The 23,247-nt window shown below is 33.6% G+C and overlaps 3 protein-coding genes across 3 annotated transcripts; 2 read left to right on the top strand and 1 right to left on the bottom strand.

Moving 5' to 3' along the window:
- Window positions 1-349: 349 nt before the first annotated feature.
- On the top strand, window positions 350-4,523 carry TRIADDRAFT_29227 (uncharacterized protein; the record flags this gene model as incomplete). The annotated part of the gene is made up of 20 exons (XM_002115311.1): window positions 350-381; window positions 584-633; window positions 1,116-1,155; window positions 1,416-1,478; window positions 1,630-1,681; window positions 1,830-1,973; window positions 2,100-2,189; window positions 2,288-2,363; window positions 2,511-2,593; window positions 2,738-2,815; window positions 2,872-2,947; window positions 3,081-3,128; window positions 3,207-3,265; window positions 3,437-3,497; window positions 3,645-3,707; window positions 3,808-3,873; window positions 3,947-4,001; window positions 4,128-4,184; window positions 4,273-4,342; window positions 4,431-4,523. 20 exons carry the CDS (start codon window positions 350-352, stop codon window positions 4,521-4,523), a joined length of 1,356 nt encoding a protein of 451 aa, XP_002115347.1.
- A 2,870-nt stretch (window positions 4,524-7,393) lies between these two features.
- Window positions 7,394-10,318, bottom strand: TRIADDRAFT_29408 (uncharacterized protein; the record flags this gene model as incomplete). The annotated part of the gene is made up of 4 exons (XM_002115178.1): window positions 7,394-7,525; window positions 7,812-7,920; window positions 9,486-9,529; window positions 10,217-10,318. The coding sequence occupies 4 exons, from the start codon at window positions 10,316-10,318 to the stop codon at window positions 7,394-7,396; spliced, it is 387 nt and encodes a 128-aa protein (XP_002115214.1).
- A 4,358-nt stretch (window positions 10,319-14,676) lies between these two features.
- TRIADDRAFT_50661 (uncharacterized protein) lies at window positions 14,677-22,847 on the top strand (the record flags this gene model as incomplete). Its single annotated transcript, XM_002115310.1, has 11 exons — window positions 14,677-14,798; window positions 17,344-17,470; window positions 19,640-19,695; window positions 20,241-20,430; window positions 21,650-21,782; window positions 21,901-21,972; window positions 22,067-22,146; window positions 22,226-22,304; window positions 22,398-22,507; window positions 22,621-22,687; window positions 22,786-22,847. The coding sequence occupies 11 exons, from the start codon at window positions 14,677-14,679 to the stop codon at window positions 22,845-22,847; spliced, it is 1,098 nt and encodes a 365-aa protein (XP_002115346.1).
- Window positions 22,848-23,247: the final 400 nt, after the last annotated feature.

The raw sequence follows: 23,247 nt of genomic DNA, 5'->3' as shown, positions 1-23,247 counted from the left end.
CCGGAGTACTGTAGTCCAAAACCAGAGTACGGTTTGTAGTCATCGTACCTACAGTGTACAGTACGTACTTCTCGATACGTACTGTACACTGTACTCTATGGCATACAGACACAGTACGGTACGGTGTGGAACGGTGCGGTGTGGAACGATACGGTACTAGCACGCTACTGGTCTCCAAGCATACCCCAACAATCCGTTCATTCCCCGTTGAGGAAGAGACTGTTCGGCCAATCCAATTTCAATTCAGATTGTGTTCGATTATAGCATTAAATCGACAATATTGCACTTGTCTATCCTTTCCATACTAATATTCCATCAATCCTAATACCAAAAGAATCCTGACTCCATCATGGGCAAGAAACAACATCAGAAAGATAAAATGTAAGCTGAAATAATAATAATGTCATCATGTTGATAGCATCATTTGATTCGTCTTGCCTAAATTATCATAATGGAAGCAGAGTCGTTCAACTTGGTTACAAAGACAGCAATTGCAATACGATAGGATATAATCACGCTCACTAGGCTGCAAAACACTGACTATTTGAAGTAAACGAGGCATATTATTATTTTGTACACCTAGGTATATCACTAGCAATGAGTGGACGACCTTTTACGGAGGCAAGCGCAAAGGTAAGAAAGGATGATGTTGTTTACATACGAAAAAAGTGGTAACCGTTGCAACATTTCATTATCTTTGCAAGGAAACTTGTAGTATATTCATGGATATGCTTACCCATGTAGTGCATGGCTTCTTAACCCTATACACAGCTACTGTAATTAGCTGAAATCGTTACAACCCAATGTTAGGAATGTACAAAATCTACATAGTAATGTACTCAATTGTCAAACTAGTTTTTAGAGGCCTACCTACAGTAGCTGTAGATGATCGTAGATGATGTCATACGAGCAATATATTTGTTATTGACTACTGCACTTACCATGAACAGCACAGGACAATTTGCCCAACTACTTTGATCAGTCATATTTGCAGAATTGATCGATTTTGTGCGCTACTGTATTATACAGTACTGATGAACTATATGTACATCGCGCTATTCTAGCAGCATCATCACTGTCTTGATTGCTTGATTACCTAGAGCGTGTAACCGGAGAAAATGCAGAATTTAGACGGTTACCCTTCGATTGTTGCAGGTTTGAGCATAAAATAACTTCCAATGTACACGTTTATATTATAATTGGCTAAGTACATCAGTAAACTCGTGTATCAATATCAATAAACACGCGCCAGAGTAGTTTTTTTACGCTAAAATTTATATATACTCTTTCAATTTCAAGAACCAATTATGTGTTCATCAAGCTAAAGTTGAAACTTCTCCAATTTCTCTTCTCGTGCTGTACCATTTAATGCCATCAATTTTCTTATTTTGCCTTTTCTAAAATTTTTTACTTAGCTTATCATTGCAGCCATTTGAGTACCCAGTATGTACATCCGAAGGAATTATTTTTGATTTGCTGTAAGTTTTATTGTTGTATTAGTATCATATTCAACCATTGACTATATGATGCAGTACTATATTAAATTCATATTATACTGTGTGCATAGTGAGTTTTTACCTATTGCATTACTAATAATCTTGCTTTCTTTAATGGTCCATATGATACTAGGAACATTGTCCCCTATCTAAAAAAATACGGCCACAATCCCATTACTGGACAGGTAACACTAAACTACCATCTTTAGATATACTGTACTACCGATACCGATAAGCACCATAATCATCTTCTATTAATACACCTTTACAAAGTTAAATGGTCATGGATTACTACGTCTTACTAATGTACTTATCAATTGCATATATATATAGGTTTTAGATCCGAAATCTTTAACAAAGCTTGTATTCCATAAAAACTCAGAAGGAAGTTATCACTGCCCAGTAACATTCAAAGTTTTTACCAAAAATTCCCATATTATAGCTATCAAAACGTCTGGAAATGTATTTTCTTATGAGGTAAAGATTTGTTAATATTTCAATTCCCCTTTATTGACTATTGCCTGCTGCTTGTAATAGGTTTTATCTATATTACATGTAATTGTGGATATTTATTTATCCTTCTACAATATTATCAATTCCTAGGCCGTTGAACGCTTAAATTTTAAACCAAAGCACTTTAGAGACTTAATTAATGATGAACCATTTAAAAGAGGCGATGTCATCACTATACAGGTCTGAGTCCTATATTTTAACCTCTCTTAAATTCATTACTTGAACTTGATAAATATCGATTAATAATACTTGTGAATTTATTACGCTATTCTTTTAAGGACCCAACTAAATTGGACAAGTTTAATATATCAGACTTTCACTATATTAAGAATAACCTGAAATTAGTCGACGAAGGTAGAGGAGTCAATTCAATCAAGCCCACCAAAGAATAATATTTTTAGTTAATTATTCTATTTGGATGGTCTGCAAATTACTTTATAGTAGCATACATACATATCATTAACTTTTAAAATCAATTTTATAATAAACTGTATAACTTAGAGAGGATTAAAGCGAAAGAAGATCCAAAATACTACCTGAACTACTGCAATCCTGAAACAGAGGACATTCTTTCCCAGTTAACCGTAAAAAAGAATGAAACGGTTGGTATAATATGAAGTTATATTTTAAACTTTTCTGCATCCAATATGAATAAATGTTTATGAAAATAGTGAACCTACAGAGATTTTGTATTAATACTACAGGATGACGTGAATAAACTTCTACAGAAAGATAAGGAAGAAGACTTGAGCACAAAGCAAACGGTCTATAGACTTGTGTCTATTTCATATTATGGGTTATCTACCGTGATAAAACTATTTCGCTATAAATTGGAATAAATTGAATGTAAATTAATCTGTAGGCACATTACTCTACTAATGCAATGGCAGCTTCATTTACTTCTACGGCAGTGGTCCCTGAAACAAAGCAAAAGGCCGGTATGTATAACTTAAGAGTTAATTTATTTTTGATGTATTGGTCACATCTAACTAGTGGTCAGGTTTTGCATGTCAGTCAATTTAAAGTGAAATGTAAAACTCGCTTATCAATGATGTACTTAAACGTTTCCAGCCATAATCAGCGATGAAATAGTAAGATATCAAAAGGTGAAATCTAAAGGTAATGTTGCTCAATTTATTCACTTTACCTAGATTGTTTCTAGCAATGGTAACTATAACTGTCTTCTTTGTAACATAGGATACGTTCGTTTGCAGACAAATTTTGGAAATCTTAATTTAGAACTCCATTGTGATCTGGTAAGGCTTGTAAATATAGGAATTACATCGAACGCTAGCCGCGATTATAGCAGTAACTTCAAGCAAGAGCTTAGACTCTTTGTAATCGCTTGGATTAATAGAACTAATTAAAAACTTATAGGAAGTGTCTAATATTGTAAATGTATTTTACTTTTCGTGATCATTATCAAGGTACCACGAGCCTGTGAAAATTTTATAAAATTGTGCAAATCTAGATACTATAATGATACTAGTAAGAAAAGACCACATGCTTACTCTAATATTACTGATACCGCAAATATAAATATATATTTACTAATTTAGTCAGTAATTTGTTGTTTAAATTCAAATTACTAACATTTTTTGCCTATTCTTCATTATATTCCGCTACTATACACAGTCTTCCATCGCCTTATACGCAATTTTATGTTTCAAGGCGGTGATCCGACTGGGACCGGCAAAGGTACGACAGTATCTAATCTTGTACTTAGTAACAGTTTCGTCTATGGTTTACATTAATTTTATTATTCAGCAATTAATAAATGTACGTGTTAATATTATAGGTGGAGAATCTGCTTTTGGAAGGCCGTTTAAAGACGAATTTAAATCTAATCTTGTTCATCAAGGTTGTACTTACTGCTCTTTAGACCTTACAGATTATACGATATAATTGTCACTTATATAGGAATGCTATTATAACAGGTCGAGGAGTTCTTAGCATGGCAAATTCTGGCACTAATACTAATAAATCACAATTGTAAGGATTTAAACTGCTTTTGTAACTCACAATCTGAAAATATTGAGAATTATAAGATTGTTTTAACCAGTATGGCTATGAAAATAAGATGATTTCGTATCATATTGTCTGTTTGCTTTTGTATAGTTTTATAACATTTCGATCATGCCGCCACCTTGATAATAAACATACTGTCTTCGGAAAGTTAGTATTAATGATACTTTGCCAAATTTTTTTGAGTTTCAATATCGTATATAATTGATTATTTGGCTACCTTTAACTTTCTTTGAAGGCTTGTAGGTGGTATGGATGTTCTTAATGTTGTTGAACGAATAGAAACCGATAAGAATGATCGTCCGAAAGTAAGGAATCTTTGATAGTTAATGTCTTTACTTCTTACCATTGAAAAATTTAAGTTAGCTGAAATATTGCCTTTTAATTGCCCTTTAGGATGAAATTAAATTGATACAAGCTACCGTTTTTGTCGATCCATTTGAAGAAGTTGATGCTGCTGTAAGTTGTACGGTATTTATGTATTATTAAAGTAAATCTTTTCTATAGCATCAAGTTATACGTATTTATAGATCGAGCAGGAAAAACAGTCCTTAAAAGATACAAAACCAGCAGATAAGAGGGTAATAATCTTTGTGAAGATGTTACAATCTAATTTATCGGATTTTACGAAAGGGTCATTTTAATACATGTTAAACTTAATTGAAATCAGAAAGCTGACGTAATCTCAACAAGTTTACAACAACCAAAGAAGGCTCTTCGTACAGGAATCGGTAAATATATTGCTGCAGATGATCAGAGGTAATTCTCATTTTATTGACTAATATATTAGAACATTCTACGAAGTTTATATGATTGCAAAATGTGCAATTACTTGTAAAGTGCATTAACCATAATTAAGTTTACTTTCGTACAGACTAAGTTTGCATTATATAATCATATTTATTCAAGCTCAACTACGTCTTCACATTCGTTACCTACAGCCTCTGGGATAAAAAAGTATAAAGCCGCTAATAATTTTAACGATTTTAGTCACTGGTGACAGGTTACTATGCACTATACGTCCTAATGTATAATTATATTTTCCGTATATATATATATATTTATGTTTGCGTACATGCTGTGTTTATCGCTGGGCTAAGATTGAGTACTGTAATCATTACCAAAACAATAGTCCGGAAGTATTTAACCTGTAACGTATTTGTTGCAGTAAATTTTTTATACTATATTACCTATCTAATTACTGTACACGTGTTAAGACTTTGTTATTTTAACATTTAATATTTCTGTGTAGTCTTTTTTTTTGAGTGTTGTAGCAGTAGAGTCAAAATTTTCAATTATAATTATAGAGATACAAGTTAGACAATGAGGATGCTCGTATTTCGTTAATGTAAAATACGCAAGAAGCTGTTGTTTAAATATCTTATCATGCAGTATATCGAACTGTAACTATACGCCAGGTAGCACTACCACAGAGTATATAACTATGTAATGAATTCTTCTCTTCTTCCAAAGAGGCAGTCAATAAAAATTACAATATATCAAATGTTCTCTGCCGCGTTTGTAATTTGAAGTCTAGCGTTCTTACATATCTTCATGAAAAGCACCATTTTCATACTTTTATAATTAGCTCCAGTATACGAATGTTTGTAAGAAAATAATTGAAATACCATTACTAGAACAGTTATTTTAATAAGCAGTTTATGATAGTGGTTTCTTTATCAACAGACTTTAGCAATCATTACCCTTATTTTCGTATCTACTTTGTAGTATGATGTACGGTACTCATATAAAACTTTGGTAGGGAGAGGACATGATATGACACTTGAAAGATTATTTCGAACGAAATTTCTGTTACGATACGAGACATAGACGAGAAATTTTTCTTAACCATAACTACACAAGTCGGATATTCGGACTATTCGAATATTTGTCGTTCGAAGTCGGACCAGTTTTGGAGGAGAAAAATTTTGAATCGGATTTTGGAGTGAGACATAGCCTTTTCACAGACCTTTTACTATACAGCAGCCTTTTGTAATTAAAATACACATTTATAATAGTTTATACTGTATTTATTAAGAGATTAAACAATATTAAACTTTAATACTACAGATGTGAAATTTACAATTGAATAGAAATGAAATAATGAATTATTTGAAATAACTCACAAAATTACAAGAATCCAAAAATTGTTATAATTCATAATTTTTTAGGTTATAATGACATAATAACTTATTTTATGACTCTATTCTACGACTGAAGTAAAGACAGCTAAGACGATTAGTATTGTAATTCGGCTACAAAAAATAAAGCCTGAGAATCTTGACGAGGCTTTAAAAATTTCGGATACAGTTATACGTCCAAATCTGTGAGTGTACGTAAGAAATGCCTTTTAAAATCAATCATAGCGGTTGGATGTTAAACTATAGTATACTGCAAATCTTTCAAATGAATGGCACGTATCATGGTTGAGATTAAACAGGTAGGTATTTATTAGTGATGACAAGGCGTGAGTACTTAATGTAATATACAATAAGTGTGATCACTGATAGAAGTGCCTTGATGATGATGCGGTTACGAAACCATCACAACGACGGTACAAAGAAAATGCCCATATCGTGCTTCAGTAAAATGCAGGTTGAGTCATTCAATCATTAACTTGCTCTTTGACGCTAACAACACCGGTTTCACGTATGGCTTAGTTCGGTGGCGACAACTTTATAGGATAGCAATTATAGTTTAAAATATTATGTATTCGAAAATATTAGTTTCGTGTTTGCTTGAACGAAAGTCTTCTAATTCGATGTATAATATGGCGCATTATCGTTACGATAAAGGAGTTACAATAGAATAATTTACTTAACAGTTACCTTAAATACAGAAATGGGAGAACATACCTTTCCAATATATTAAATAATTGAACATTTTAAAACTATCTTAAATGCTAATAACCGAATCGCCAACATTTTTAAATAGAACATTTTAAGTGGTTGACTAATAACAATATAGATTCTAAAATTTATCGGATATATTACAGTATGATTTGTGTACTTGCATAAGATACTGCCTTATGGGCCAGGCTATGCGGCCTTTTTACATAATATCAATTATAGTTTTGATTCATAATCATGACAATCATAGATTATTATTTTTAAAACTGTAACAAGTCAAGTGATGGACGTAAGCCAATTGGCTGATACATGACTTAACAAGGATGACAATTGTAGCCGTAGAGTTAGGATAGGTCTCTACGGAATAAGCCATCGTTGAAAAGAATTTAGCTTATAAGATAACGAATATCTTAAGAGCCTATCCCTAGTGAAATAATATTTACATGCTTTCAAAGGGAAAAGCATTGATTCAATTTGGCGCTTTCTCAAACATTTTAAAGCTAACTAATTTCAATTTACTTCAGCTTTAAAGGGACGATCGGATACTTGATTATTAATCCAATTATTTTCTTTAATCATATGGGCTAGTTCAATTATGTATTTGCCTTCTTTGTATTTTTGACTTGATTCACAAGCTTCTTCCTGTGGGTATACACACGAGAAATATATTATTCAATCTGTTGTATTCGCTAGGCATTTGGTACTGTCAGAATAAATGCTTGCGTAATACATCACTACATGTTTACTTGAGTAAAACAGCAGTAGGTCTAATTGTAACATGATGGCAATCATTATAGTACAGAATAATACTACAGCTGTAATCAGTTCTGATTGACCATACGGTCATCATCAGATTACAGTATTGCCTCTTTATTAATTATATTCTTATAATTCATGAATAATTTTCTTCAAACAAGTCAATACTTACGTATTTCCAACCAAGTGGGGCTTTACAGCATTCGCAAAAAATATCACAGACGACATGTAATCCAGTCAATAAGTAACGTTGTTCCGCAGGACCGCAGCTAATGTTTACACTATAGATACGAGAATTAAACAAGTATTGCAGTTCGTAAATTGAAACTTAGCTTCATATTATACGATATACTATAGATTATATTAATTAATTATTATTGTAATATATTCTAGCATTCGAGTAGTTGAATAATAGAAATAGGTAATACAGTAAAGCCAAAAGCGAAATGTCCTGAGGTACAGTTATTATATCGTAAAACTGCAGCAGCAAATATAGTATAAGCAGCTGCAAAGTATAGTTCTTCTACGGAATCATCCTCCTTAATACTGTTACTGCGATATTATTAGGGACGACATGAAAGGGTGACGAATCTTTTGCATACTCCATGCAATACTGTATAATACTGTATCGGGTGGTATACTGTACAGTATAGTTATGAAATAATACTGTAGTACAGTAATATTAAAGTGGGGCACTTTTTAGTCGATGTGATTCGTAGTACTGTACGTCGAGCAGGACACGAAATTTTCTTATATAACTTCTTACGAAAAGATAGAAATGATTTTAGTGTGAATTAATTTACGTTTGCGGATCATACGATCTGTTAAACAGGTAATTTTAAACTGAAATAATTTATCGGCAATTTGCTACAATTTCTTACGAAAAGACAGGAATGATTCTAGTGTGAATTAATTCACGTTCGCGGATCATACGATCTGTTAAACCGGTAATTTTAAACTGAAATAATTTATCGGCAATTTGCTACAACTTCTTACGAAAAGACAGGAATGATTCTAGTGTGAATTAATTCACGTTTGCGGATCATACGATCTGTTAAACCGGTAATTTTAAACTGAAATAATTTATCGGCAATTTGCTACAACATTTTAAAATTTCCGTATTATCATTAATAATATGGTACTACAGTACTGTATACTCCAGAAGCAAGTTCTTTTTTAGCTTCCTCGTTTTTATTATACTGAGATGATAATAAATGGAATTCATTAATTAATGAATGGTGAAAATGACGAAAATAAATAGTTCCATTTCTGATTTTCTGCAGTGCACTACTATCAAGATGGAACACTGTTGTAATGAGGTGGTCAACACGGTACCAAGAAGTAGACTTCAAATATTGCCCTGAAGTGTACTCCGAGTTAGCGCTGCTTTTTTAGAATACAAGTCAGAGAGAGATAATTTCAATATTATTACTGTCCATATTATCTCCATATTTATGTGAAGAAAATATTTTCTCTTTCTCGTCCAATAGTCTACTGTTATGAGTAGTGAGTACTATAGCATACTGAGCAGTCAAGTAGAGGAGTACAATGTCTGTCTGTCAGAACATCTGTATACCAATAACAAAAAGTCAACAAATGCACACAAAAAAAATAAAACAATAACAAAAGGAAGATGTCGATAATAATAAATGAACTTTTTTTCTTACGTGTACAACATACAGCATAGCATGATTATCGTGTAATGCGGATTAAGAAATTATAATTTCACAGCATTTATCAGTACTACTTCATCAGCTAGCCATTCTAAACACTTTAGAGTTGGATTTTACGATATAAACCGTTCAACATTCAAAATACTAGTTCTATTATCACTCATTTTACTTACACTGAATTAAATAAGTATGCACGTCCTCGGCTACCTTGAAACGACTGAGAATAGAATTACCAGGAAGATCATAAAGATGAAAGAAAATCAATTAGTTTATGCGTTTAAACTTCTTGCTGTCATTTGCCCAAGGGCTGTCTACGTCTACAAATTGTAGCTTTGCAGTTTATCTGTGTCTAGAGAAGTTGAGATTACTTTTACTATTTTTTATATGACCAATTCTAACAGTATCGTCTTGGTGAAGTAGTCGTACTTGACTGCGTGAAGAATCGATTCAATCAGTCCAAGAATGAAGTACGAACTCGCACCTATAGCATCTGTATATTAAAAAATGGCTAGGCTACAGTACAGTATCATATAGAAATGATATGAATTGAACTTGCAGGCAATACGGTACTAATGTTTACAGGAGTAGTTTTCCTTGGTACAGCAATCGACTGCTGGAACTTACTAACGTACTGTACAAGATTTGCAGAGAAAACATTAACAATGGTTACGAATGATGAACTACCGAAAGTATACAGAAGCTAAATTCGATGGCAATTAGTACATCGATATGTACCATCCTTTAGCGCATATAAAACTTATACCATAGTACGAGTGCATTCATACTTGGAACGACGTCGCTTCAAATGTTACGTTTACGAGAAAAAAAGCTACCCGGTTCAATTCTGTTGGCCTATCCATGTATGAGATATGCTGTACAGTGTACATGTAAATTAAATAATTACCTTGGAGATCAATTCGCTATGATCCGCTAAGTGAGCCCGGCAGCGAATACAACTATATGTACCATTACATAAAGAATTGAGATATGTCTGAAAGGTCTTCATAGTGGTTGACAGTACTTTGGTTAAAATTCTTCTTCTTTTGCAATCGTCGCACGAAACTATGGTCAGTAGAGATTACGTCGCTACAGCGAATACTCGTCAGTCCCCCTGTTAAAAGAGAAGCAAAATTGAGTATATTACAACCGTACCAATGTGATTTATCGTATAGAGCAATCATGATCAATGGTAGAGACAATTTATTATCGGGATCACAGATGAATGAACTTACCAAGAGATGAAGAAAAATTTGGATGGCAGTCTTGAATCACTTCGGTCTTGTATCGATTAATCCGTTACGCAATAATAAACAAGCCAATATACCCGATCGGGAAAGCGACGATATAATAATAACATGGAAGAAGGGAAAGAACTCTTTCAATATAGAACAAGGATAAGAGCCACTATGGAAGTTAAGTACCAGAGAACCACGATTGATCGATTACAAGGGATCAATGTTGAAAATTTTAGCCCAGCAGGCGAGACAGCATCGAATAGGTGACGTCAAAAGAGATTTGGAAACAATGCAATAAATCTAAATGAATTTGTTTCAATTAAGACGAATGCAGCAAGAGCGATAAACATTCGCTGCAGTCTCGTTGGATTGGAATGCTATCGTCTACGACTTGGTGGCAACAATATTAGCCAATATCGAGAATAAAAAAAAGAAAATCTTTGGGAAGCGCTGTAAAGACGTGTACACAGTGCGGAGAAGGATAAGACAAAAAAAATTAATTATTTCGCAGATGCTTTATAGTCCTTTCGCCTAATATAATTAGCAACATGCCAATGTTTTATCAATGCGTCGTTAGGTGAAAGGCAATAATAATAACTTCTGTCCAGGTGTAATGTTAAATACTATATATATATTTTATAACATATATACTGTAGATATATGGTATAGATGTACAGTATATGACATACTGTAGATATACTGTAGTACTTCACGCATACACTGTACATTCAGCCGATAGTCATTACGTTATTGACGACCTACAGTATAATGTTCCATACTGTACTGTAGAATTTTTTTATCATTTATTTATTTATGAATGAAGAGGCCAAGGTTGTCTGTGCAAAAGTGCTGTAGGTTTATGATACTTGTATAACCCCCGTGTGGCCTGTACTGCACAATGTACAGGTATCACACACAAAAAATGCAATATGCAGGAGGTAAATAATAATAAATACTACTAACAGATTTGTCAACGACAACGAGCTATTGAGACTACAATACAGTACAGCGTTGTACTGTATTATTATTATTTATTTACCGTCTACGTACAGTCCAGTACAGCACAGTATTGTACAATGTACAGTATAGGGCAGTTCTAAAAACTGTTATTGATTGATTGGAGAAAAAAAGTTCGATCCATTTTCCAGTAAATAAACTTATTTATTGATTGTTCTGGCCTCTTTGTGCAGTGACTGGTGCTTGACGATCAGAGTGCAAAACCGACCAAAATAAATGCATAAGAGCTCAATACTAAAGTACACTCAGTTTAGAGACCACAGTCTAGTAAATAAACTTATTTATTGATTGTTCAGGCCTCTTTGTGCAGTGACTGGTGCTTGACGATCAGAGTGCAAAATCGACCAAAATAAATGCATAAGAGCGCAATACTAAAGTACACTCAGTGCAGTAAACGATATTGCACTCCTAGCTACTAAGTAACAAGTACCCTTTTAGGATAGAAACATCTTTTTGGCCCATTCTCGTTTCGATACTAAACCACGTAATAAATATTTATTTGCCCGGAATTGGCTACTGAGTGACGGGAAAAACTTTCATAATGATCCTCTTTTGTAATGACGTTTTCGTCTGGCCATGTACTGAACTGTACTGTACAGTAAGGACTGGACTATACTGTACTGTACAATACAGTGCTACGCTACAGTACCATGTACTGTACATGTATACTGTACTGTATACTGTAGATGGCGCATCTGCTATTTAGCAAGCTGCTACGGTACGACGGTAGTGTTCAAAAGTACAACTACAGCGTCAAGCTGACACTTTTGTTCCTAATCACTGGATTGATTAAGGAAACGATAGCTCTTATAAGTGCGGCACCTGCAATCGTAATCTACCCGAATTAATTCTTTCATTATTATAATAATTATAGGCTATACTGTATATGTAATCAGTAATTACAATAGTAGTTCGATTCTTTGCCAAGTTGCAATATTTGCAGTTGAAACATGTGCCGTCCTGGACCTGGACGATGGAAACTACGACTGTACTGTATAATCCATACTGTACAGTGTACAGTACTGTACGGTATACGCATACAGTAGGTTTATATCAAGGTCTTGATTATAGAAAGTTGCCGACTAATATTGATGAATCTTGATCCTGATGGAAAATTAGGTTTAGTATTATAGCTAGGTAGAAAAGCAAAGTTGAATCAGGGATATAGATACTCAAAGTCAAGAGCTATCCATACATGCTAAAAGCATGTTTTTGGGATTGGTAAAAGTTGATCCAAAAATTGTATCCTCGAATGGAACGATCTGCGATCACATGGATACAAATTGTCGACAAGGCGACAACACCCACAGGCCACACTTTACAGTATAATAAAAGAAGACTTCAAAAGAGACACTGACTGCATCTCTGTCTGTCTGTATTGCAGGATTGTACTAGTGTACAGCACAGTACAGTACTGTACACTACAGTATAGAAGTTTGAACTATCCAGCTGGGGCGTTCAATGAATTAATTTGGCATTTTCTGATCACCGACACCCGACCGAGTACAGTACTGTAGTTTGAAGCCCAAAATAAACTATAAAATCCAAATCATTACCATTTATGAACTGTGTTATTTCTGTCAGCGAACACTTGAAAATTTCTCACTCCATCTTTCAGTATTGAAATCGTGAAAGGTTTCAAACCGATAGCAAACTGTCATCCTCTGTAGCTACTGTACGACTTGTACAGTCTAGGGTGTATCGCAAATTAACCATTTGCATGGGCGAGGTATCAGATGTTTGCCCTCACCCTTGAAACTAAGAAATATCCAAATAAGATAAAATTTACTTCGGTTAAAAGTGTCCGTTCCTATTTTTAAGACGGCCAGTTGAACAAATTTGAAGTTCTCCATGTAAGATAGGTAAGCAGTTACGACGATAAATTGGCAGACGATCTCCAGTATTACAATACATTGTACGCACACTGTAGGAATTGTAGTGTACTGTACACTGTGTACAGCACAGTACTACAGATAACTGTACAGTAGGCCCAGCTGCGATTACTCTGATACTCAGCGTAAATAGCTTAAACGATGATACATTATTCTAAGAGTCTGTACCTCAAATTTCATGCGATTATTTAAAGAGTACTGTACAGCATGACTTAATGTCAGCTCCATCTTTCAGCAACAGCATGGGACAGACATCCATACTGATACTAAGGAAGAAAAAAGGACACCGTTCGGTTGCAGACCTAGACATTACTAGCACTGTAGCAAGCTAGCACAGTACTAACTCGTAGATAACGCTGTGGCTTGATGGCAGCTGCATCTTTCTGCAACAGCATGGGACAGACGTCCATACTGACAGTAAGGAAGAAAGGAAAGGTGTTGAAAAAGGACACCGTTCGGTTGCAGACCTAGACATTACTAGCACAGTACTAACTCGTAAATAACGCTATGGCTTGATGGCAGCTGCATCTTTCTGCAACAGCATGGGACAGACATCCATACTGACAGTAAGGAAGAAAGGAAAGGTGTTGAAAAAAGGACACCGTTCGGTTGCAGACTTCGACATTACAGCACTGTAGCAAACTAGCACAGTACTACAGATAACTCTATGGCTTGATAGCAGCTCATTGAGCCTGAACCTCAATCTTTCTGCAACAACATGGGACAGACGGCCATACTGACAGTAAGGAAGAAAGGAAAGGGGCGAAAAAGGACACCGTTCGGTTGCAGACCTAGACATTGGTAGCACTGTAGCAGACTAGCAGTCTAATAATAAGAAGAATTATTAATAGATTGAATCATATTAAAAAAAATAATATACTGTAATAATGATAATGATAATAATAATCCCCAAATAAATACAGTATAGTCATCCAATCAGTACACTCCTGTACACCAAACGGAAATGTCGGAAAGAAAGTAACCTGGTCAACAAGTGCAGTACAGGACAGTATATATCGTACACTAGGGCAAGGCCAAAAGGAGCGCAGACGCGCCCTCACACACAGACAGACGTGATGGAAAGATTGAACCTTTTAAATCCTTCAAATTAATTGACAAATCTGTTCCAACAGCATATAGTTTAGTCATCGATTACAGTGATACCTATTGAATTTTTTGATAGTGAGAAAATTAAATAGACGCAATCTACCAAGGAATCCATGGCTAACGCATCACAAGCGATAAGATCCACTTGCGAAGTAGTACGCGGTCAAGTATTCGATGTTGGACCACGTTATAAAGACTCCAGTTATATCGGTGAAGGCGCTTACGGTATAGTTTGGTAAGTCAACGCATGGTGTTTGCTTGTCATTTTGGACACATGATTATTATCATTTTCAGTCGTTGTTGGCTTCTTCTCCTTTTTTTTCTTGCCTTTACTCTATCCGACTTGACACACACCCAAAGAAAGAATACTCCACTACCTTAGTACTTGACACTATTCTAAGATAGATTTATTTTAGTCCAAAAAATTCAAAGATAGAAAAGGGAAAAAAAAAAAAACACCCAGTCGATCCTGGTAGGACACCATTGCCAAAGGTGAATGGTCACACAGCAACTGATTCGGGACTTACGGATCTCAATATTCTTTTCAAACAATCAATAGTAGAGTATTGTATAAATTTTTCTTTGGACCCATTTTACACCAATTTAGTCATGAAATACTGTAAAATATTGAATACTATGGATACTGTGGAAAATTGGATGCATACCCTTGTAACATCCTTTCACTGACTATGCAAGAAAATTGCAGTTTTGCTCAACGCTTGTCCCCTCCAAATGTAAATTAATCAATTATCCGCGCCATTGCAAATCACGAAATCTTCTCTTCTTTCACTGCTCACTAACAGATCGGTGACGCTATAGTAGGTGGCCTTGCGTGGCTATAGTTTAGATACAGTTCCCATGGATAAACTACACCAAATGGTTTATATGGTTTATGCATTTTTTTCTTTCTCAATCCACACACTACAGTAGTGAGTGTAGTCATCTAGTCAACATGGTTGACTTGATAACTTTAGTCCTGTTTAGCAATGACTGCAAGAATGCTTGGCAGTAACAACTCAAAAACGAATATCCCTCTACTAGCCAGTTAAGATAAACTCTTTGATACAAAGACTTGATTTTGCAACTCTTTCTCACTTCTTTCAATCAGGTTACAAATTACTTGTCTCAACACGAGACAAGACAACAGACTACTTGAGAAAGAAATTTACATCTGTCCACACTTATTTAAAACTACCGGGAATCTGGGGTTGCCCAATGGATTCGACTTGGATTACTAACAAATTGCTGTTAGATAATCTTTTCCAACTTTTTTTACATTGATTCAAAATCAGTTGACACTATTCATGATTCAATAAATCATCTACGCAAACCATATTCAATACTCTCAAGTCATCGCTACCTCTTGACTACCATCATAATAACTTTTGACTTCATTGCCCACCAATCCTACTACTCTCCAAATGACACCAAGCCATTGACCTGACCACGATACTCTCCCTTTCAAATCAATATTTCAACACCATCGTGAATATATATACGTAACATATAAACTACAAATTCTTACTCTTATCAATATATACAAGCAATGTTAATCAATGGAAATGAATAACATAGCTATGTTGGCAAGCTGACCAACTTGCCAAAAGTTGATGCTTGATTGCACATAAATTGTCGAAATTAGCTACAAACTGTATGAACCATTCTATACTCTACTATGCTTTGGTAAATACTATTCCTTAATGATCAATTTAGCATGTAGTAATACACCTCAATCCTAAGAAAAAAACTGAATTTATCCAATTTCTATTTACTAGACTATTAAAATTTTGTTACTTACGTACATTTGCTCAAATTTCACATGATAATAGTAGAAAGAGTGCATTATAGTACATCAATTTTGGGCCAAAAAATAGACAGTGTGCCATATTTTTCGGTCATGATCACAAAGTATCAAAGACCTACAGTACAGCAAGATAAAATAATACAAGGGTACGAAGGCTTAATTTCGTATGAATAGTATGCATGAAAAATGACTAGATCATTAATTAACGGCAAATAGGAAGGAAAAATTGAACAACATAACATTACGGATATCATACACAGATTTACGGCACTAGCATGACACAATATTCGCACCGAAATAAATAAAATTGAATTGCACTTTCTTGTTACTGTTGTACGATTATTGCTGCTGTACTAGTCCATGTTACTAGCCAGAAAAATAGAATTTCCAAGTATGGTTCTCGTTTTACTAATTAATAACTACCGATTACCGTAGCAAGGCTTGTTATGAAATTTGCAAGATTGAATTGTACAATATACTATACGCGTATGTTGCATATTGACTAAAATAGAGCTATTTGTACGGATTATTGTAAGTAGGGAGTGCAAATGCAGATTAATGTCACGTTTGCGGTGCTGTTGCTCTTGCAAATGGCGTAGCCAAGTTATCAAGAGTGATTCATGATTGAATGTTCCCTGACGACATGCAACAACTCAGTCTTTCCATACTTTTTCACATTGCGACTGGCTTTCAATTGTAGATGATGTTGCATTACTAATTCTCAAGCGAATCCTTAGTTTGCTTTCTCTAAAAGAAAATTTTTTACTTCTATACACGTCTACAGTACTGTATATTGTGTTTTGTACTTGCATGTTGATCAAAACTTTATTCTCATGTTGCGTGTTGCAACAAGACAAATGTGTCATTCAAAAAGATAGCAGTATCGATATTAATTTTATTTGATTACTACAGTTACTGTAATGTGAACTATATTTTTTTTTTTCACAAATTTTTTCACCCTTGTTACAATATCTAGTTCTGCCTTTGATAATTTGGCTGGTGTCAAGGTAGCCATTAAGAAGGTTAGCCCTTTCGAGCATCAGACATATTGCCAACGGACTCTGAGAGAAATTAAAATCTTAACAAGATTTAAGCACGAAAATGTAAGTATTTTCTTTGATAGCGGTATGCTAGGAAGCATAACAAAATAGAATAAAATAACAATTTCCATGTCATCAGAAAGTATTCGTTAGCTCTATTTACTAGCGGCGTTTGTAATAATTCATACTTTGATCCATCTTATCTACCTTCTTTTTTTATTCCTACTTTCAAAAGAGTAAAGAATTACAAAATTTGATTTATAGATCGCCCTATACTGTATTCTGTATTTTTAATTATTACTACCAATTTACTGTACGTATACTCTATTGTACAATACTTTATACATTGATTTGAGTTTAACATATGCGTTATGCAGTACTGTATCACTACATATATAGTACATGTCTTCATAGATATCGGAAACTTTATACGAGTCTACGCTGCAGATAATCTCTACTACAGAGTTACGAAAAGATACCTTCTTCTACATAACACGAACTTATCAAGAAATCTCAATGATACTCCTCGTTCAGATTCTACTTCGATTAATTAAGCGACATACAGCGCTGTAACGCATGAATTGTAATGGCAAGCACTTATCATCAATCTTTTCCTTCAGTCTAGAATATCTTAAGATAAGCGTTAAAAAACAAAATAAGTCCGGCATAAAAGCGTCTTGATCTACTGTATTTGATTTGCAGTATAAAATCTAGTGAACAGCGTTGTTTTTTTTTTTCACACCTCCATATCATCAAAGAAAACGTTTTTTTATTTCCGTTCAACTTCTGAGATCCTTTATACCGTACCGCACGCTGCATCCCGATTTTCGATAATTAAATATGATGAATATATACGTATACAAAGATCTGTTAGTTGTGTAATTCCTGAAGACGAGACTTGATACGCCTCCGACTGCACTGTTGCAGTTTATGATAGAAGTAGCTCGGTTTAACAGTACTGTCATGTCTGTTTACGATCTAGGCTAAGCTAGCTCGAGCAGCATAGTTTGCAAGAATATTCATGGTATCAACGAACTACTGTAATAGCCAATGTTTCAGAAGAAGAAGAAACGTTTGCTCATTTACCTGATCCCCATGATTTCCCTAGTTATCATTTGTTCAAGTGGAGATCAGGCCAATGAGCAAACGTTTCTTCTCGTTCTGAAACATTGGTCTTGCTATTTGTGCAATAGAGTAGTTTAATTGTTTGGTGTATTCCGATTTTAATCATGTTATACGCATACGAAGCGGATATTACTATGATAATAACACAGGACTTGTGTTACTCTTATTAAGCTAATGATGTAAAGAATGCTAAAAATATTTTCATTACCGATCGTACGCCTTTTAAGACATTCAATACTATCATCTCAAGTGTAAATGAGTAAAGTTATTTTTTTGATTATTTATACATTCATGTATTGATTTCTTGAAGACTAAATCCAGGTACCATTTCTATTTAAAACACAAGTTCTATCATTTTTTGTTTTCTTTTGTAATATTTTTCATACTGTAGTTTATTCCATTATTTACATTTTAACTGAAGTATCGGTAGACTGTACTGTACTATGCTGCCGGACGATTTTATCTGATCATGCTATAGTACGTACAGTACGTATTACGTTCTATCGTGATAGTTTATTTAGAATAGGAGTAGCAGAATTAGCTTTGCTTTCCGTTATTTGCAGTGAAGTCATTGAGAACCGAACTACTAACTACAGTGGTTTTTACCTAATATCACACCATTGTAAATTAAAAATTATTACTTTTGTACATTACAAACAATATTTTTAAGTTTTTCATGATTTGCCCCTAATTCACAGATAGCAACTGTCATCTTCATTGTCGATTTCAAATTACAATATAAAAAGATGTTTCAATAAAGCCAATGTAATCTGTATAACGCAATTATCATCAATCAAGTGAATAAGTTTAGGTTATTCAGTGTATAAAGCGCTATGCCTGAAGCGGTATAGTAATACTATTGTAATAATTTCGTACTGTATTTTCAGTGCATTACAGTCTTATCAAGCGATGCTCGCACTAACACGAAGTACTTTAATATAAAATATATATAATTGTTTCATTTCTAAGATGGGATACTGCTATCGATCACACTGTTACTTTACTACGTAATCTCGAATTATAGACTAAACGGCGTAGTCTGTCTTGGCTACTACTTTATACAGTATGGTAAAATCGGTATTCTTTTATCTTTCTCCTTAAATTTAGATAATTGGTATCTTTGATATTTTATGTGCACCGTCAGCGGAGGAAATGAAAGATGTGTATCCAATGCTATTCAAAGCGTAGATAGCTTAATAGATAACCCTTCAAATTTAAAGTGTATAACATACAGTATATATTTTCGTGGTGTTACTATGCTCTATACTATGAAGTAGGTATATAAACTTGATAGTTGAATAATACAGTATGTACTATCTACATAATAATATTTTTAAATTAGAAAATGCGGTTTGTGTACTGTACTGTATATTATATGCACGTGTATATGTCTGATATCGCCGATATGAAATAGCTACCTATTTTACTGTACTATAGTTGCATTTAAATTAAATAGCTCTGTATCTAGTTATTGATTGAAAAGCACTATCTTTTATTTATTACAGCTATAATAGTACTCAAATATTAATTTTAGAAGCAGGTTGAAAAAGTTCGTTTTCTGTTACAGTAAATCTATTAAAGGAAATCAATGATTTCTTTTGTCAACTTATTTTTTATTTATCTCTAACTCTATTGTTTACTATTTCTCTTTGCCTCCTGTTATTGCTCCCGGTCTTGCTCTATTTCCTTAACTTAATTTTACCCATAGTTACATCGTTCAAGCACTAATGGAAACGGATTTATACAAGTTACTTAAAACGCAAAGATTAAGTAATGATCATGTATGCTACTTCCTATATCAAATTTTACGTGGCCTAAAATATATTCACTCGGCCAATGTCTTGCACCGTGATCTTAAACCAAGCAACTTACTCTTAAATACAACCTGCGATTTAAAGGTAACCGTAAAAATTTATGTTGCCAAATTTATTTTCACTTCTAGTGAAAAATAATCAATATGATAAAGACTTGGTTGTGAAATAGTAGTAATATTTATAGAATTTATAAATTTGTATAATTGCAGAAACTTTTTTATTGTATTCAGTAAACAAAACTAAAATTATGACTCTAATGCAGTACAGTTATTCCAACGCGTACTCTATACATTCAAAGTTAAATATTCTCTACTTAGTCAGTTAAATATAAGTAATCGCAACTAAATGATAATAATTATAAATACAAATAAAGGAATAGATTTCAATACACAGTTGTACACTATTCAATCTAATCGTAGTACAATATGCGTATATCTATTCACTTGTATACGTATATAATGGAGAGAGCCAGTGTTGTATAAGATATGGATCAATGATCATATCCTTCGAATACTCAATTACAAAATTTTTACTTATGTTACCATATTAATTATTCACTACTATTTAAAATGACACATCTCAGTCCTTGTTTTATTTTGTAAGAAAGTGACCATTACCTATTATATCTTGCCATTACTGTAATAAAAAATAGGAAGTAATTCTAGCCGTATGCTGTCATATATTTTATAATATAATTAAATAATAACATTATTTTCTTCATTTTTTTTGTAGTTTGTAATAAATTTTGCACCTTAATGACATATAGGTTATCGTTAACTAGTAAAATATTCAGATTTTCTATTACAATTATCTTTGATACTATATTTTATAGTTTGAAACGATTTAGTCCTTAAGTGATGATTTTTTAATATTTAAGTATTGCGCGTATAAGAAAACATCATGTTACCCTTGTAAATTGACAGTGAAATACGTATTAATTTAAAAAGTACTACTACGTAGTATTATTAATATACTGTACTATCCAGTAGTCAACATCGTGATGTGATGTTGTCATCATGCTGTGTTTAATTCCCGTATCTTTTCACGATATCAAAACGAAGCTGCTTGATTGTTAGTTGATATTAGAATTCTAACCTTCGCTGAACCTGTGTTCTCTTTAGTGTTGCATTTTATAAATATCCTAGGGGTTTTAATTTGAACGTTGTACGCGTATTTTTAAGTCTTTCGAGTTGCATTAGCTAGATTTACATCTGAATACCCATCGCCTTATCTTCAATTTGTTGTGCTGTGGCTTAAATTTTATGCAACTGGTAATATAACACATAATCCTAATTTATCGTAGATATGCGATTTTGGATTGGCCCGTGTAGCAGATCCAGAGCATGATCACACTGGATTTCTAACGGAATACGTTGCGACTCGTTGGTATCGTGCACCAGAGATTATGCTGAATTCGAAAGGATACACTAAATCAAGTACGTACACTCGCTCGTATACAATGAAGTTAATTGACTTATAAGCAGTTACAATGTGGTATCTATCAACTATATTATTCTCGTTTAGTATGCACTAAAGATTTATTTTATAATCTAGTTGATATTTGGTCAGTTGGTTGCATATTGGCTGAAATGTTATCTAATCGTCCTATCTTTCCTGGAAAGCATTGTATCCGTCAAATACGCTATCTGATTAAATTTTTAATTGGGCATATTTCTACATATCGATTCTTCGTATGCTTTCTTTAACTAATATCCAACAGATCTCGATCAGTTAAATCATATTTTACAAGTTTTGGGAACCCCTAACATGGAAGATTTGCAATGTATCAGGAACGAAAAGGTAGAGCGATGTATTTGTTAATTAATCTTCAGAGTGTGGTTTTTAAACAGTGTGATAATGTAAACTATTATTATATCAGGCTCGCGGATATATTCAATCCTTACCATATAATGCTACCATGCCCTGGATCAAATTATTCCCAAAGGCAGATTCAAGAGGTTTTTAACTGTGCTACAGAAAACATATAAATAGGAAAGTACCGGTTTAGCGAATCAAATTTAATCATACATTTATTTATCCTTTTAATGTAGCGCTTGATCTTCTTGACAAAATGCTAACCTTCAATCCAAACAAAAGAATTACAGTTGAAGAAGCTTTAGCTCATTCTTATTTAGAACAATATTATGATCCTTCCGATGAGGTAATGACAATGTGATAATTTGAATACTATTGCTAAAGACGACTGTAGTAGATATTGTATATAACTTTAGTATAGTCAAAATAATAAGCGAACTTTTTTGCCTGTGCTATCAGCCGATCGCAGAAGAACCGTTTCGCTTTGATACTGAATTCGATGACTTGCCAAAGGATCGTCTGAAAGGTTTATTCCTATTTTGACTATCATTTTAATGTATAAAGTAGAAATATTACTGAGGTAATATCACAGAAACTAAGCTACATTTGCTTTTTAAAAAATAGAACTAATATTCGAGGAAGTGCAACAATTTAAGAAGACTAGGGTAAAAGAAGGTGAAAACTAAATATTGCCAATTATTAATTTAAGCTTTTGTCGCAGTTCTAACATCCTGATTGAAATTTTCCTTATTATCGCAACTAGAAAAAGCCGCAGAGGAACATCGAAAACAGCAACAGCAATAGGGCTGCTCAAATTTTTTGTTAAGCTGCGCTTTGGTTATAAGATGATATATAATTTCACATATGTATTTGTTCTCATTAAGATTTAAAATTGCTACTCAACTAGACTAGTCACCGATCAGTTTGCAAATATTATTACTACCAACATAGGATGAACTCGTATTATAGTCTTAAGTGATTATTTTCGCCACTTCGCCTAAGGGTCTTCAAACTAGTTCCCTTTTGCATTCCTTCGTTGCAATGGATGCTTATAAAAAATTATAAATCCGAGTGCTGGATTGATGT

Source organism: Trichoplax adhaerens, genomic scaffold (assembly GCF_000150275.1).
Source record: "Trichoplax adhaerens TRIADscaffold_10 genomic scaffold, whole genome shotgun sequence".
NCBI classification, from domain to species: Eukaryota; Metazoa; Placozoa; class Uniplacotomia; order Trichoplacea; family Trichoplacidae; genus Trichoplax; species Trichoplax adhaerens.
Note: the sequence above shows the minus strand (reverse complement) of the source record. Positions and strands in the feature narration are given on the sequence as shown.